Genomic DNA, 15,071 nt, shown 5'->3' with positions numbered 1-15,071 from the left:
ACCTGAGATTCTGGGTGTGTCAGAGTTCTTGGCAATCAAGCTTCCTCTGAGACCCTGAGATCCTGGTGTGACCACGCTCTTTTTATCCTGGGATCCTGAAATCCTAAGATTCTGGGCATGTTACAGAGCCTGGAAGTGGTGTCTCCTCTGGGGACCGCAGGGCTGTCTGGTGTGTTCAAAACCAAAGTATACCAGCACCAATCAGAATGAACCCGAGCTGCTGGTCAGGGAGGACTCCCCTGTCCTTGCTCCTGCTGTCACAGGCCCGTCGTGATTGGTTTGGAACAGATGTTGTGTTCTACTCACCAGTGATCCTAAGATCACATGGAGAGTCCTCTGGGGACCGTGGGACCATCCTTTGAGTTTGCCCCCAAGGTGACCTGGATCTGGCGCTGACCGGAAGGCCAAACATTTTATTCTTGCTAGACTCGGTCTTTGTGTTTCTCATTGTATAACTGCTGTCCACAGTAAATAGAAAATGAATATTGATTGATAGGGGCTTTAAAACGCAGCACTATATAGTCCAGGCCAGGGCTGTCTTAAATATTTATTTCTCTTTGTAATTTGTTGCTCTGTAAATTGGAATGCTAACCTTTGTTATAGGTAAAATGTCAAGTGTTTTATCATCAACATATATCCCTTCCCCACACTTAGTAGTCATTTTTCATCCTGACACTATCTGTCATAATGCTCATGTGTTCTGTTTTATCTTAAAAGATATTATGGCCTATTTTTCACTATAACATTAACAGTAATAGGTAATAGGAAACATTAATATTTCAACAAGTGTAAATACTATATACAGCAGTAACAAAGTTTAGGGCCTTGCTTGGGTCTTTTTCTCTTAATTTTGTTACCAAAATATTATAAGTTTGGACAAATCTAAATACATCTTAAAATGACTAGAAACTTTGGTTAGTTTGAATCTTAGAAATGTCAATTTTAGTGTAAAATCATCCCCTTTAGAAGAGCTGAGAAAATGAAACTGCCGTGAGCCTAAATTTTCAAAACTCGTTTTTTTCTTTGTCTTAGCTGTGCTCCATTGAAGTGACATGTGAATCAGCAAGTGTGATGGCTGCCACCTTGGCTAATGGCGGTTTCTGCCCAATTACTGGTGAAAGAGTCCTCAGTCCTGAAGCAGTTCGGAATACACTGAGCTTGATGCATTCTTGTGGCATGTATGACTTCTCAGGGCAGTTTGCGTTCCATGTAAGTAGTTGCTGATTTTCTCTTGCAGGGAACTAATCTAGACTAGTACTTTCCAAAATACAGTTTGAACTTTGCTTCTAAAGCTGTTTATTATATTTGGACAGAAACTTGTTTTAGTTTAATTCGTTACAAATGAGTAGAGTTTAAAAGTCTGAGAAATGTCCTTAAAAATGCAGTCACTTCTAATGTCACCACTTTTGTTCTGAAGGCATATCATGGTACAAGGTTAGTCCAGACTTGTGTGGTTTTCATTGCTGATGCTTGGCATTGTGTGATCAAGAAGTTCTTAAACTCAGGACATGAACATAAAAGGCCTGAATCTTTGCTTATGGCCATACATGTAGACTTAAGAGCATAATAGTAAAATTTCAAAATTTCTTTAAGGATTGTATATTTGGTACTTGTAAAATATGTAGGCATTTTTTTATTTGACCCTATTTCTATTACTTGCATCATAATATCGTCTGTTTTGTGTTCTAAGAACTCTGTGTGTCTGTCTGAGCATTAGTGCCTGTGCCTTGGCTCCAAGGATTGAGCTCAGGCCACCACACTTACTGTCTAGCTCATTTACTTCTTTATGGAGACACTGCAATTTTCAAGTATAGTACAATATAGGACTGGATTTCATGTTATTCATCAGTCAACTTTTGTAATTATGAATCGATGACTCATCTTGATTCATCTGTGTACATACTTGCTTTTTTTTAATCTTATGTTCCAGCATGTAATTACAATTGCATAGTGCAACATCATACTGCCATAAAATCTACTACTGCATATTAAACTGTCATTCTTATAAGTTAACATTACCACTAAATTTAATATATTTAATCATTGAGATTGCTTGTACCATTCTATAAACTATGGGTATATAATTCTACATTTTGTTTGATTTGGAATATAAATCTCATAATTGTTTTTTTTTTTTTACTTTTTTTAAACTTATTTTTTGATTTCAGGATCTCTCTCAAGAGAGATACTGATATTTTTACCTGAAGATATTGAGTCATTCATTCCTGTATATTTCTTTTGACTAGACTTTCTTCTGTGCCTGCTCTGTTTTCCCTTGTATTTCTTATAATAAAAGTTGAAATGTTTTGAAGGGAATTAATTTGCATTAATATTTATCTCTAATTTTTGGTTCTTTCTCAAGCAATATATTACAGAAAATCTTGTAAAGAGTCAATTTCTCATGTTTTGTGTTTTGAGGGGTGTTTGTTTTGGTTTTTGGATAATTAGAAAATACAGCTCTGTAAAGTAAACTATCCAGGGCCCCACACTTTAGGTTTAAGTACTTTAACTGACAAGATGTCTTTATTTGCTTGTCTGTGTATTATTGGGTGGCTGAAAGATTGTGGATATCTATCTGAGGCAGATGGAAGGCAGCTCTTTTGTCCTTCCATGTAGGTCTCAGGGATTGAACTCCGGTGTCAGGGTTGGTCCTGTATATGCCATAATTATTAAACAGTTCTCAAACATAACCTTTATTTATTAAAATATTTATATGAATTCCCTTTTATTTAAATTATTTTCAGGTTGGTCTTCCTGCAAAATCTGGAGTTGCTGGGGGTATTCTTTTAGTTGTCCCCAACGTCATGGGCATGATGTGTTGGTCTCCTCCTCTTGACAAGATGGGCAACAGTGTTAAGGGAATTCACTTTTGTCACGTAAGCAAATTTTATTAGTGAGGAAAAACGGGGTGGGCATATAAACTAAGCTTTCCTTCTTTTACCAATTTTTTTTTTGTAAACCCTTGGTACTTTCCTACCTGTGGACTAGCTAAATAGGTGGTATTGGAGATGGTTGTAGAAAAGCTTCAAATTGTCTTTGTAAACAGGTTCCATTTAATTATTCTTTCAGAAAATTCTGTTTATGCTTAATTTATTAAAATATTTCCTTAATGTGTGAGTGTTTTGCCTGCTTATATATGTGTACTATAGCTAAAATCCTTGCAGGCCAGAAGAAACTGTTGTATTCCTTACACTGGAGTTAAAGACAGTTGTAAGAAGCCATGTGGGTACTAGGAATCAAATTGGGGTTCTCTGAAAGAGCAACCAGTGCTCTTAACTGCTGAGTGTTTTAATTTCCCAGATTATAATTTATTTTCAGTCTTCAAAAACTTAGCAATAGAGAATTACAACTAAATTTCTATTCTTATCCTGATGGCAGTCCTCTTCCTGTCCCTTTGGTCTGTTACACTAGTCTACAAGTAGTTGCTAGAAGGTAGCAATGAGGCTGCACTGGATAAGGCATGATCTATTGAAATATGAATAAACCAGTGAATATCTGATTTCTTATATGTATTCTGTGTAATTCTTTACAGGATCTTGTTTCTCTGTGTAACTTCCATAACTATGATAATTTGAGACACTTTGCAAAAAAACTTGATCCTCGGAGAGAAGGAGGTGACCAAAGGGTAAGCCAGATTCCTTAGATTCTTCTCAGTGTCCTTTAAGATGAGGACATAGCCCTCCTGCTTATGTAAGATTCAGCTTGTTAACAGCCTCAAGTCTTAGCCAGTTCCAAAAAAGTTATTTTTATTGTCTATCATAGATATTAAAATCATTTGTAATATTTAAACAGAATTGTTAGCTTAGCAGTGCTGGTTTTAAAGCCTTGTTTTTACTCCTAATATTTGTCAGTTATTGTTTGGGATTAAATTTAGCTCATTGTCTAGTTTGTATATGGATATGTAAATAGATAAGTTCATAAGTCTAAATAAATAAGAAAAAGGCCACTGGAAACAACAGTTTTTCCAGAACGTTTAATGATATGATTTTGATGGTGGTAATAAGAAAGCTGTAGTACTCTATACTAAATACCCATAAGGTCTTGTTTATTATCACAGTGTGTGGCCCCATGTGCATAACCATTTCTTTTTTTAGACTTAGTCTTAAGATCAGGACTTAAGTTGTTTTTTTTTTTTCTTTTTTTTCATTGGGCCAAAGGACTTGCTGTTGAGAATTTTAATTCTATTCCTTTGCATCCCACATAATGAAAATGTGGAGTAAAGTTACCTTGTACACTAGAAACACACTTACAAATAGTATTTTTAATATATACTAAGTACATTTTGTAAGTGCTAACTTAAATTTGTGTTAGTTCCAATCAGAGTAACGTTTACTAATAGTCTGAGAACTTTGAAACACTGACAGTGTAGGAGCTTTCCTGCCAATCAGCATGCATAACATGTCAAGATGTCAGACGATGATGGGTGAAGATGTTAACTGATCTTAATAACTTTCATTGAAAAATACATTTTATAGCTTGGACCTTTCATCACTCAAGTGCACTAATAAATTGTGTATGTTGCTTGAACAACTAGCATTCCTTTGGACCATTGGACTATGAGAGTCTCCAGCAAGAACTTGCTTTAAAAGACACAGTGTGGAAAAAAGTGTCACCTGAGTCAAGTGACGACACCTCTACAACTGTAGTATATAGAATGGAGAGTCTGGGGGAGAGGAGCTAGAGATGGGCTCTAGCTACAGAACAGAACCTTTCTCCTTTTAACATCGGAAACATCTTTAGGCTTTTGTTTCTTGTTTATCTTTCCAAACTAAGTATTTATTCAAGTATTCTATTGTTATCAATTTTGGGTACTCGAGCCATAAACTTAAAAAAAAGGTTTGTTTTGTTTTGTTTTGTTTTGTTTTTTCGCTTGTAATCTTTGTATAAAAAAACATTTGTTATTTTTTAAAAGAGCATTTACAAATAAAGCAAATTTGCTTTATTTTTTAAAACTTTTTTAAAAAATGCAATCTCCTTAAGTACATTAAAATTTTGACTATATAATTTGGTAACCACATTGTCTTTCTTAGTTCTGAAGCCTACATATTAAAATGAGAAGTATGATTGGATTTGTCTTTTCCTTTCCAATTTTATAATTGATAGGATATTGGTAGTGACAGAAAGTACTTCCATGCTAAATATAAAACTGAAACGGCAAAGTAATCAAAATTATTTTATTTAAAAGAGTAGTAGATTATAAAATTAGCTTTAGTTTACACATATGCCAGTTATACTGGTAGATCGGCTTTGAATATTTAGAATGCAAATACTTTTAAATATGTCTGTTTTTTGTTTTAAAACTTCTGTCCTGTCAGAATCACAATGTATTTGGAATGTTTCACGTCACTGAAACACTCCAGCCAAAGAATTGCAGATGTGTGAGAATGGCATGCCCTATTATTTAAAAGCTACAATGGTTAGCTGCTCAGAAAAAGAGACAATGACTATCTTCAAAATGGATTGTATTTTCATATTCTTCATGTAATTTTTTGTTGTATTTAAGTATGAACGGTAAATTTTGCTTTTTTTAGCTTTTAGTAATTTTATTATGTTTCATAAATGCTAATGAATATTTTGTGATAATTATAACATCTCATAAATTTTGTTCTTTTTGAACTTTTATTAGCATACTTATGAAATGAATATAGTCTGAAGGTGTTAAGTATACAACTAAAATATTTGTTGAATTGGAATGCTTCTGTTTATTTTTAAAATGCAATATTGAGAATCAACTTTTTTCAAGAGAACCATAGGTTCCATTTAATCTGGTCGTACATATTTTTAGAATCTATCTTGGCAAAGTGATACTAACGTTCTGCAGGATTTATTTACATGTCTTCCTTCATGTATTTTGTTTTTCTCACAATTTCAAGTTTGGTTTTTCAAATTCGCTTTTAAACTTGTAAATTTTGGGCAAGTGGTTGAGAATGAAAGACTTAAAGCTTTTTAAAATTATGGCACATGTACAGTAGAGCAGATTCTGTAACTAAAGAAAGTGCAGGAAAAATAGTTCACTGACAGAGAGTTTAAATAAGATACAGGAAAATCCTGATGGTCTGATTTGAAATTGGGAACTCTGGTATTAAGAAAAAGATTCTTCTCAGAAGCTCGACCTTAAAGTCTTTGGGCTAATTTAAGTGTTAATATTTGTATTTAAATAATTACATGGTGGGTTTTAGAAAGGCTGGCTGATCTGTTCCCTTGGTGTTCGTATGCATTCCCCAGCCTGATGCTTTAAAAGCCTGCCACTGCCTTGTCTGTGGACACTGATCATCTCTTTTTCTTGTATCCAGAGTGACTGTGATTCAGATCATTAAACACCTTCATTGAAAAAAAGATTTTAGGTTTTTTTTTTCCCCCTCCATTTTCTATGTGTTTATTTGTTGTTTCATTCAGAAGTTGGATTTACTTTACAAAATGACTTAATTTTCATATTGTGTGCATGTTTGTGTAAACTTCAAACTATTTTGTTAATTTTTGGCACTTCCTATATATAATTCTAGTAATGCTTGAATGTACACTTAAATATGAAGTAGGATTAAGTCAGCTGCTGTGTTTAAAGAATGCTGTTAAGAACAAGCATTCAAAAATGTGTATAGGAAGGTATTAAGAGTAGGTAAGATACTGTGAATGTATCTGCAGACAAGAAAAGGAAAGAAAAGCTTTGCCGGTTTGTGGATTTATCTTAATTCCCTTCAGTATTCTCAATCTCTTTTCAAATAAAGTTCTTTGAGAAGTACCCAGTATTGTTGGGTTTAATTTTTCCTACTATTATTGATTCTTGATATTCAAGCATTTACATGACAGCATATTTTTCTTTTCCTTTTTTCTGTTTTTTTTTTTGCTATCATTAACATTTCATTTGAAATGCATATTCTTATTGAAATATTTTGTTTTTAGCATAAATGTTGTGCATTTTATCTTAGTGTTTGGATTAAAACATTTGTGTTGTTGAGCTTTCTTCATTTGCTTTGTATATTTAATAATGTACCTTTATTTTCCAGTATGCCTATTTTTTGTATTGTACAATAAATTTATTTTAAGCTGATTTTATTGTTTTTTTAATATACATATATGTATATATATATAAACACATATGATATTTAAAGTGCAAAAAAAAAAACCAGTAAAACAAAACACTTGGGGTTTTAACTTAGAAAAAATTATCTTTTCTGAAGAAACATACTTTTATGAAGATTGCCTGGAAAGGAAACTAGAAACCAGAAAGTCTTCATTTGAGTTTTAACTTTTAATGAAATATAGTAGGGAAGAATTTTCCCATTGGTTGTACTTGAATTATTTAAATAAAGACTTGACCGACCTGCCCCTAGTTACATAAAAAAGAAAGGAAAAGGAACAAGAAAACACCTTATTCTATTTGCAGGCTGTTTCTGCTTCTGAGGGAGAATGTAACTGATGTTGTTTAAATAGTAGGGGGAAACCATTGCCAAATCAGTAAGGTGTATTGCTTTGCTTAGGATAACATTGTTGTTCTCAGTACAATAGAATGTATATGGAGTGGGCTGACAGAAGTCTACCTTTCAGAGCTTTTCTATATTTTTCAAATTGTTTCAAATTATCATCCAAATTACATAAATTGAATATATGCATTGTTGGCACATTTTTCTGTTTGACTAGATCATATTTTAGAGGGATTCCCTAAATATATTTTAAATATTTTGAGAAGGAAAATATTCTCGTTTGTGTTAATTAGCATTAATAGGTGGTATTTTAAAAAGTAACTTTCAGTACTAATTAACAAGTTTCGGTACGGTTCATGTTATATTTATAATAGTATGTTTACTTAAGCTAAAGATACATTTCTTAACCCATTGAAAGCAAAGGGAACAGAAAATGCTGCTCGGACAGTGTAGTCATTCATAGTTGTTTTGTGTGTGTGTGTGTGTGTGTGTGTGTGTGTGTGTGTGTGTGTGTGTGTGTCTGTCTGTCTGTCTGTCTGTCTGTCTGNTGTGTGTGTGTGTGTGTGTGTGTCTGTCTGTCTGTCTGTCTGTCTGTCTGTCTGTCTGCCTGCCTGTCTGCCTGTCTGTCTGTCTCCTGGGTGTCTGTACCTGTTTCAATTTACCAATTTGGAAAATGACCACCTGTTTCCATGTAGTTTCTTAGATATGATTTATTGAATCACTGTATTCCTGCTCTAGTGTTTGTCATAAAGAACTAGAAATTTTGCTAGTTCCAAATTAGCAAAGCCTATTCCTATTAATATTGACTTTAAAGATCTGTGATTTGTCTTGTTGCTGTTCTTATTTAATGCCAGTACTTTTGGCCCAGAGAGTAACTACAATAAATAATAAATGCTACTCTCAGCTTGAACAGTTCAAGTTATGGAACAGTTTCATTTAGTTTACTGCAAATTTGAGTTAAAATCTGCTCTATTACTTACTTTTTAAAAGTCTTGATTTGTTTCCTAAATGACCTTAAGTTGAAGAATGAAAATTTTAAAGAGTTCTGATTTGTTTACTTACATGTGATTTTGCACTCCCCCCCCCCCCAAATTTCCACTACCATCTATGCGCATTGTGTAGCGAAACCAAAGCTACTTGAAGATGCAGGGTAGAAGTTTACTACGGAGCATCATTACCCTACAGTCAGAACTTTAATATTTATTTAGGACAGACACACACCCTATACAGCAGACCATTTTCTGACTTGGCAACTCTCTGCTAAAGGCAATTGTGTATGAAATATATTCAAATATATTCATTTCACATGGCAGCAGTTTCACAAATTGTATCTTCTACTTCCTAGAAATGTAAGAAATTTAATTGTATTATGGGAAGTTCTTTTTCTTTCTAGATCCAGCAGTTTACTAATGTGAATACTGTATACTGTCACATTTGAAGAAATTTGAAAAGCTATCTAATGTAAAATAGAGATGCTAAATTTGATGTTTCATAATTTTTTTAATTAATGAAAAAGTACTTTTTAAAACAGAGACTGATCATAAATCTTTTAAGTAAAATAAATCTTGCTACAGATGTTAAACCTTCTTTTCCATTTATATTTTGTGTACAGATGGATGAGAAACAGATTTAAGAAATATTTACCATTTCTGTTTTCTACATTTTGTTTGTATCTTAGTGCTTTTAAATTGTGATTAATAGATTTTTTTAAGTATTCATATGCCTTGTTTCTAAAGCATAACTTTGTCTTAAACTTCAGTAATGGCTTGGCTTCCTAGCTCATTACCATTGATTAGAATAAGTAGAAATAGGTGTATTGCTTAGAGACTTATTTTTGTAATTATATCTAACAGCAAATTACAAAACAATTACACTACTTAAATTTTTAAAAATTGTGATCTTATTTTTACTGTAAACGTTCACAGTAAGGGATTTGTAGTGTGACTTATCATGAAGCCATAGGTTGAACCCTTGTGTCCGCTAGTTCTGGCATTAATCCTATGAGTTTGCTGAACTAATTCTGCAGTGTTTCTGTTAAAATTTTGTGAGTCAGATCTTGTTGGCAAAGGGAAAGTTTTTTACACCTTTTAAGATTTTTCTTCAGAGTCTCTGGAGCTAGAAAGATGGCTCTTAAGAGTACCTAGCGCTCTTGCCTGGGGTCTGGACCGGGTTCCCGGCACCTACTGATAGCTCACAGTCACCTTCTCTCCAGTTCCAGGGGTGATCCAGTGTCCTCCTCTGGGCTCCATGAGTTCCTACATCTACCTGGTACAAAATACCTCACCCACACAGAAATGTACACAGGAATTATTTTTAAAGTTTTAATAGTAACATGCTAAAATGCTTTTATTTCTAATGCCCAGATATTAAAATTACCTGTTTGAAAGGCTTGTTAGCCTTAGAAAGAAAAAATTCTTACCTGAAAGTCTTTTTTTTTTTTTTATCAGATTTCTGATTTTTGTTTCTATAGTGAAATTCTTCTCTGCCCTGCAATAATTCTTGAGACTAATTACATTTGTACTCTATAAACAGCTGAAGGGTTGTCTTTCTTTCTATTAAAATATTAAAGGAGTATGTCAATCAGTGATGTCCTTTGGTTTACTCTGATCCAGTGCTGTTTGGAATTGTTTAAAATGACTAAAATGATCTTGAACATAATCTTCAAGGCTTTTTGGCATAAGCTCCTACTTGTAGGTATTCTCTCCATACCCTGCTTGCTCCTTAATGTTTACAGTTGCTTGTTATGGTGGTCTGTTGAATATTAAATATTTTATTTGCACAGACCTTAATGGAGAAACATAATTAGTGGTGGCGCAACTAAAATTTGTTGCATCAACATTTACTAAAACTATTTAATTGCAAGTAATAGTGCTGCAGTTAATAAAAACTGGTCAGGTTAGAGGTGAGTGTTATAATTACACCCTAGTTCTAAAAATAAAAATATTACCCTGGAACCTTTGAAAGAAAAGTAAGTGTAGAAGTGTGACTCTAAAAATAAATATTGCACCACTAGCTTTAAAAAAAAAACAAATTGCTTTGGAATTAAATTTAAATAAGATTCAAAAATGCACAAAAGGTTATTCAAAGTAGCATTGGCAGAAGCTAATAGTTGTTGTTTAGGTGTTAGATTTTCCCAAGCACATGTAAAATAGCAAACTTATTTATTTTATTTATTTGCATATGTGAATTGCTGCAACAAAATTCCTGATTTATTTGTCTCTAGTGCATATTACCTGACATGCACTTTTTCATTTTATGGTTTGGAATTTTAATTTTTCATGAGGAAAAATGTTATTCATTTTCTAAGTATTTTATTGACTTATAAAATATGTTACTTACCATCCAAAAGGTATTATTCTGGTAGATGCGTAGTACAGTGTTGAGTGTGTGCTCACCCTAGGTTCAGTCCCAGCACCAAGAAAGTTTAAAGGAAAAAAATGCTGGGTTTGTTTTAAGTCTCAGCTGAAACTTTCTGGGTTGACTCCTTCTCTGCCGGTTTACAGGTACGCAAATCTCGGCTTTTATGAAACAGCTGTACTTCTAAATTCTGCTTGCCAACATACCAAAATTAGAAAGCTGGAGTATTAACATCAGTATACAAGTATAAATAATGATTGAACTATTCCATTGTAAAATTAAAATCTTGATCTTTTATCTCTTGTTAAAGTTCTCTTTAGTTGTAGTTTACATTTAAGTCTTAAGTGTTTCATATGTGCCAATTCAATCTTTACTGTGCAGTATCATGTGTGGGAACAAAATAAAACTTAAATAACTTTCTTCCCATAAGTGAGAAAAATGTATAAAGCAATGGCAAACATAATTAATTGAATTCTATGGGTAGTCTTTTTCCTTAATACTCAAAAATCCTGACTGACAAGCCCAACCGTGTATTATCTTTAAGTATTCCTGTTTATTTTTAATCTTTTTATATCATAATTTGCTTCTGGCAGAATGAGACATTTCTAAATTTTTATCATGATTACATCTGAAGGGATTTTCACTTCTAAGTTACCATGTTGCTTATATGCGCTCTCCATTTCCATTGGTAATGTTGGTGTCTGTCATTTCCTTTTGCTTTGGGGATTTTTTATTTGTTTGCCTTTAAAAAAAAACATACATGAAAATATATAACCCAAACTTTTATTCAGCATTGTATAATTTATTATTTTACGTATTTAGTTAGTATAAGCATCTAGAGTTCTAACTGTTTGAGATGACTATGGAACTGTCCACTTGGTGCGGCTCTCTCATGTTTGGGGGCTCTGGGTAGTGTGCTTTGCAAGTCTGTCTTCCCCACTCGCATCTTCATTAGCAGGCTTTGCAGGTGCTAGGCAGGAGTATCTGTATTTGTGTGGACTGTCCTATATGGTCTACCACAGGCATGTTTTCTTTTAAAAAGAAATGTATTTATGTTTCGTCCTGCTTCACAACCACTATTTTAATGTGTTTGAAACATAAGTGTTTTACTAGTTCTGTGACTGAAGTTTTCTCACCAGAGTCTGAGTAAAGCTGGTGACATACTTCTTTTATTTTTCATCAGTTCTTTGTTTTGCTTTTAATAATAGTGGTGTCGGATTTCCCTGGAGCTGGAGTGTTACGGAGGGTAGTGAGCCATCTGGTGTAGGTGCTGAAAACTGAACTCCAACTATTCACTTAACTGCTAAGCTTTTACTCCAGCCCTCATACATAGTCTTTCTTTCATACAGGGTTTCTCTGTGTAGCCCTGGCTGTCCTGGAACTCACTCTGTCGATCAGGCTGGCCTTGAACTCGGAAATCTGCCTTCCTCTGCCTCCCAAGTGCTGGGATTAAAGGCGTGCGCCACCATTGTCTGGCTCATACATAGTCTTAATTACAAGTTTGAAATGGCCATGTGTACCTAAAATTGGCACAATTTAAAATGGGAGAAAATGTCTTAACCATGTTTTTTTGTTGAGCCAAAACCCTCCATCACAAGAGCCTTGGGTGTGCAGACGGACCTCATCTCCCTGCGATTAGTCCTCAGAAGCACGGAGCCTGGCATAATGTGGCCCAGGTTTGTTGAGGCCATCTGTTTTGCTAACCTAGATAGTTGCATTTTCTGTACATTGTCCCTTTGCTTTTAATGTCAACAATTATAATCAAGTCTCACATCAAGGTGTATGTGAAATATTAGCATGGGCTGTGTAAAGTTAAAATCCGAATAGTTTGCCTTCTAGAATCATTGTAATAGCTAACATATATTGTGCTTACTGTGGGGTCACCTACCATTGAAAAGCACGTTTGAGAATTATTTTAATTCTCATAGAAACCATGAAGCAGGCCCAAAACACATTTAAATATTTTATTGTCTCTAGATTCTAGGCAGGTTATTAAAACCCCAGGGTTCACACAGCTTCCAGAGTGTAGCATCAGGAAAGCAGCTAATTTTTGACCACAGACCATGCTTTGTCCCATTGTAGTTTGTTTATCGTCAATAGAATGGGAATGTTCCATGAAAATCAAGAATTTAAAGAAACTTTTCCATTTTTATAATTTAATTTTTAATGTAGCTTAATTGTGTAATAGGTGCTTACAAGCCATGTCACCAGCATTCTGATTTTATATATGCATTCTTCACTCACAAGAAAAAAAAAAATTTCCAGACCCTCTCACGTGATAGGAAGCTTTGGAAAGTTTTCAGCAGACGTGACCTGGAATGATCGGGTGTCTGATCTACCTCTGAGTCATACTTTAGGCTAATTCAATGTGTATGTCTTCTGTTGTTTAGAAATGTTATACTCACTACAGTGAATGTAAATACTAAAAGTTGTTTAATTCTGAACAAATTACTTGAGAAACTGAATTCTAAAATTTATGTCCCTAAACTGTCTCTTTAGCCTAATATTTATTTAAAGTTTTCACAAACTCCGATCTTGGTGTCAAGGTAGAATTTATATCTGTTCTAGTTCTTGATTATGAACTGGAACTTCATCATCCAAGATTAAGTTTAGCTTCTGTATTGGATCAAAACTATGATGATTCAGTGATGAGCATGAAATTTCCCTATTCACCAAAATCCACTGTAGTAGTCTTTGTATAATTGCTTGGCTTTGACTTTGATGATAAAATTTAGTGTACAGGGTGGGGTGTTGAGGAGGGGTGAAGCAAAATCACAACACCAGAATACAGAACACACTGTCTCAGAGTTAGGTGATGTTCTATGAGAACTACTCCTTGTTTGTTTTTGTTTTTTGTCAAGTTCCTTGTCAGTGTGCCCACTATAACTTGTTCTGGTTTGGGTGTTGATTTTGCGAGGGATGGGAGTGGGGATAGAGGTAGGTGGGTAGAGCGAGTGAGTGAGTTCAGGAGTAGTTAAGTAGTTCACTCCTCTTAGGAGTTCTTTCCTGTTTGTGTGAGTATGAAGATGCTAGGTTCTGGGTTTCCAATTCAGTGTTCTCAGTTTGTATTTCATATAGCTTCCAGAAGGTTCTTAGTTCTTTATCAGTAACAAAAATTTTATTTTCTTTTATATTTTCTCCTGGTACTGCAAATACATGCTCATGTACACACAAACATACATAATATATATATATATATATTTCCCTGCTGGTGTCCAAAATTACACTTCCTTATATATAAATGTATAGCCTTTATTAGCTTTTTCTGCCAAGTAAGAACTAAGGTGAGAAAGGGTTATTATTACTCGTAGCATTTCACTAGTTTTTATTTAAATAGCATGTATTTCATTAAATTTGTTTAGCTATTTTAATCTGATGGAGTAATTTCAGACTATATAAATTAACCTTGGCTTTAAAGAATTATATATTTTATTTATATGGGTACACTGTAGCTGTCTTCAGAGCCACCATGTTGTTGCTGGGAATTGAACTTGGGACCTCTGGGAGAGCAGTCAGTGCCCTTAATCACTGAGCCATCTCTCCAGCCTGTCTTTTTTTATTTTAAAAACATTTAGTTTTTTTTTTTTTAATACACGTGTTTTGTTGCATGTATGTCTGTACCACATGTTTGCCTGATGCTTACAGAAGTCAGAAGAGGGCATTGGATATCCTCGAACTGGAATAGGGACAGTTGTGAGCCACCATGTTGGTACTGGGGCTCAAACCCGTGACCTATGCAAGAACAAGACATGCTCTTAACTAATCCCTAAGCCATCTCTCCAGTCCAGTATTTATTATGTCTTATTTATGTTGATTTAGTATGGAAAAACAAACTGGTGTCTGGTTTATTTTACATAATGTGGTCAGCAATTCCAACCATTTTCTTACAGAAGGTGTGGTATTATGACTACATGAAAACTCTGCTAATATGTATATACTACATTTTCCTTACCCATTTATCATTTAAGGACCTTGGTAGGCCTATTGTAAACAGGGCTGCAGTAAAGAATGTAAAACTCTTTATCTTCTGTCACAGGTATTTCTCAGGATAGTTTGGGAAACATTCATACAAGGTCTTATATGCCACCATAAGGACATATATTTTGTTCAAACTGCAATGTGAACCCTGACAGCTTTTAAGAATGACATGGTTCACAATATGAACTAACCAGTACCCCCAGAGCTCATGTCTCTAGCTGCATATGTAGCAGAGGGTGGCCATCATTGGGAAGAGAGGCCCCTTGGTCTTGCAAACTATATATTCCCCAGTACAGGGGAATGCCAGGGCCAAGA

At 34.2% G+C, this 15,071-nt stretch overlaps 1 protein-coding gene across 5 annotated transcripts in view; it reads left to right on the top strand.

Annotated features, from left to right (window-relative positions):
• Positions 1-15,071, top strand: part of Gls (glutaminase) — a 74,784-nt gene that overhangs the window by 44,464 nt on the left and 15,249 nt on the right. For 3 of the 5 annotated variants that reach the window (XM_021197367.2, XM_029538856.1, XM_029538857.1), the window contains 3 exons: positions 1,033-1,209; positions 2,745-2,876; positions 3,533-3,625. In XM_021197367.2, the coding sequence (XP_021053026.1) occupies positions 1,033-1,209; positions 2,745-2,876; positions 3,533-3,625 (402 nt within the window). Of the gene's footprint in view, positions 1-1,032; positions 1,210-2,744; positions 2,877-3,532; positions 3,626-4,475; positions 7,049-15,071 lie in introns of those variants that run through there. The other 2 variants (XM_021197368.2, XM_029538855.1) reach the window with 2 other exon arrangements.

This window comes from Mus pahari, chromosome 5 (genome assembly GCF_900095145.1).
Source record: "Mus pahari chromosome 5, PAHARI_EIJ_v1.1, whole genome shotgun sequence".
Taxonomy (NCBI): domain Eukaryota; kingdom Metazoa; phylum Chordata; class Mammalia; order Rodentia; family Muridae; genus Mus; species Mus pahari.
The sequence above is the reverse complement of the archived record's forward strand: the minus strand, read 5'-3'. Positions and strand labels throughout refer to the sequence as shown.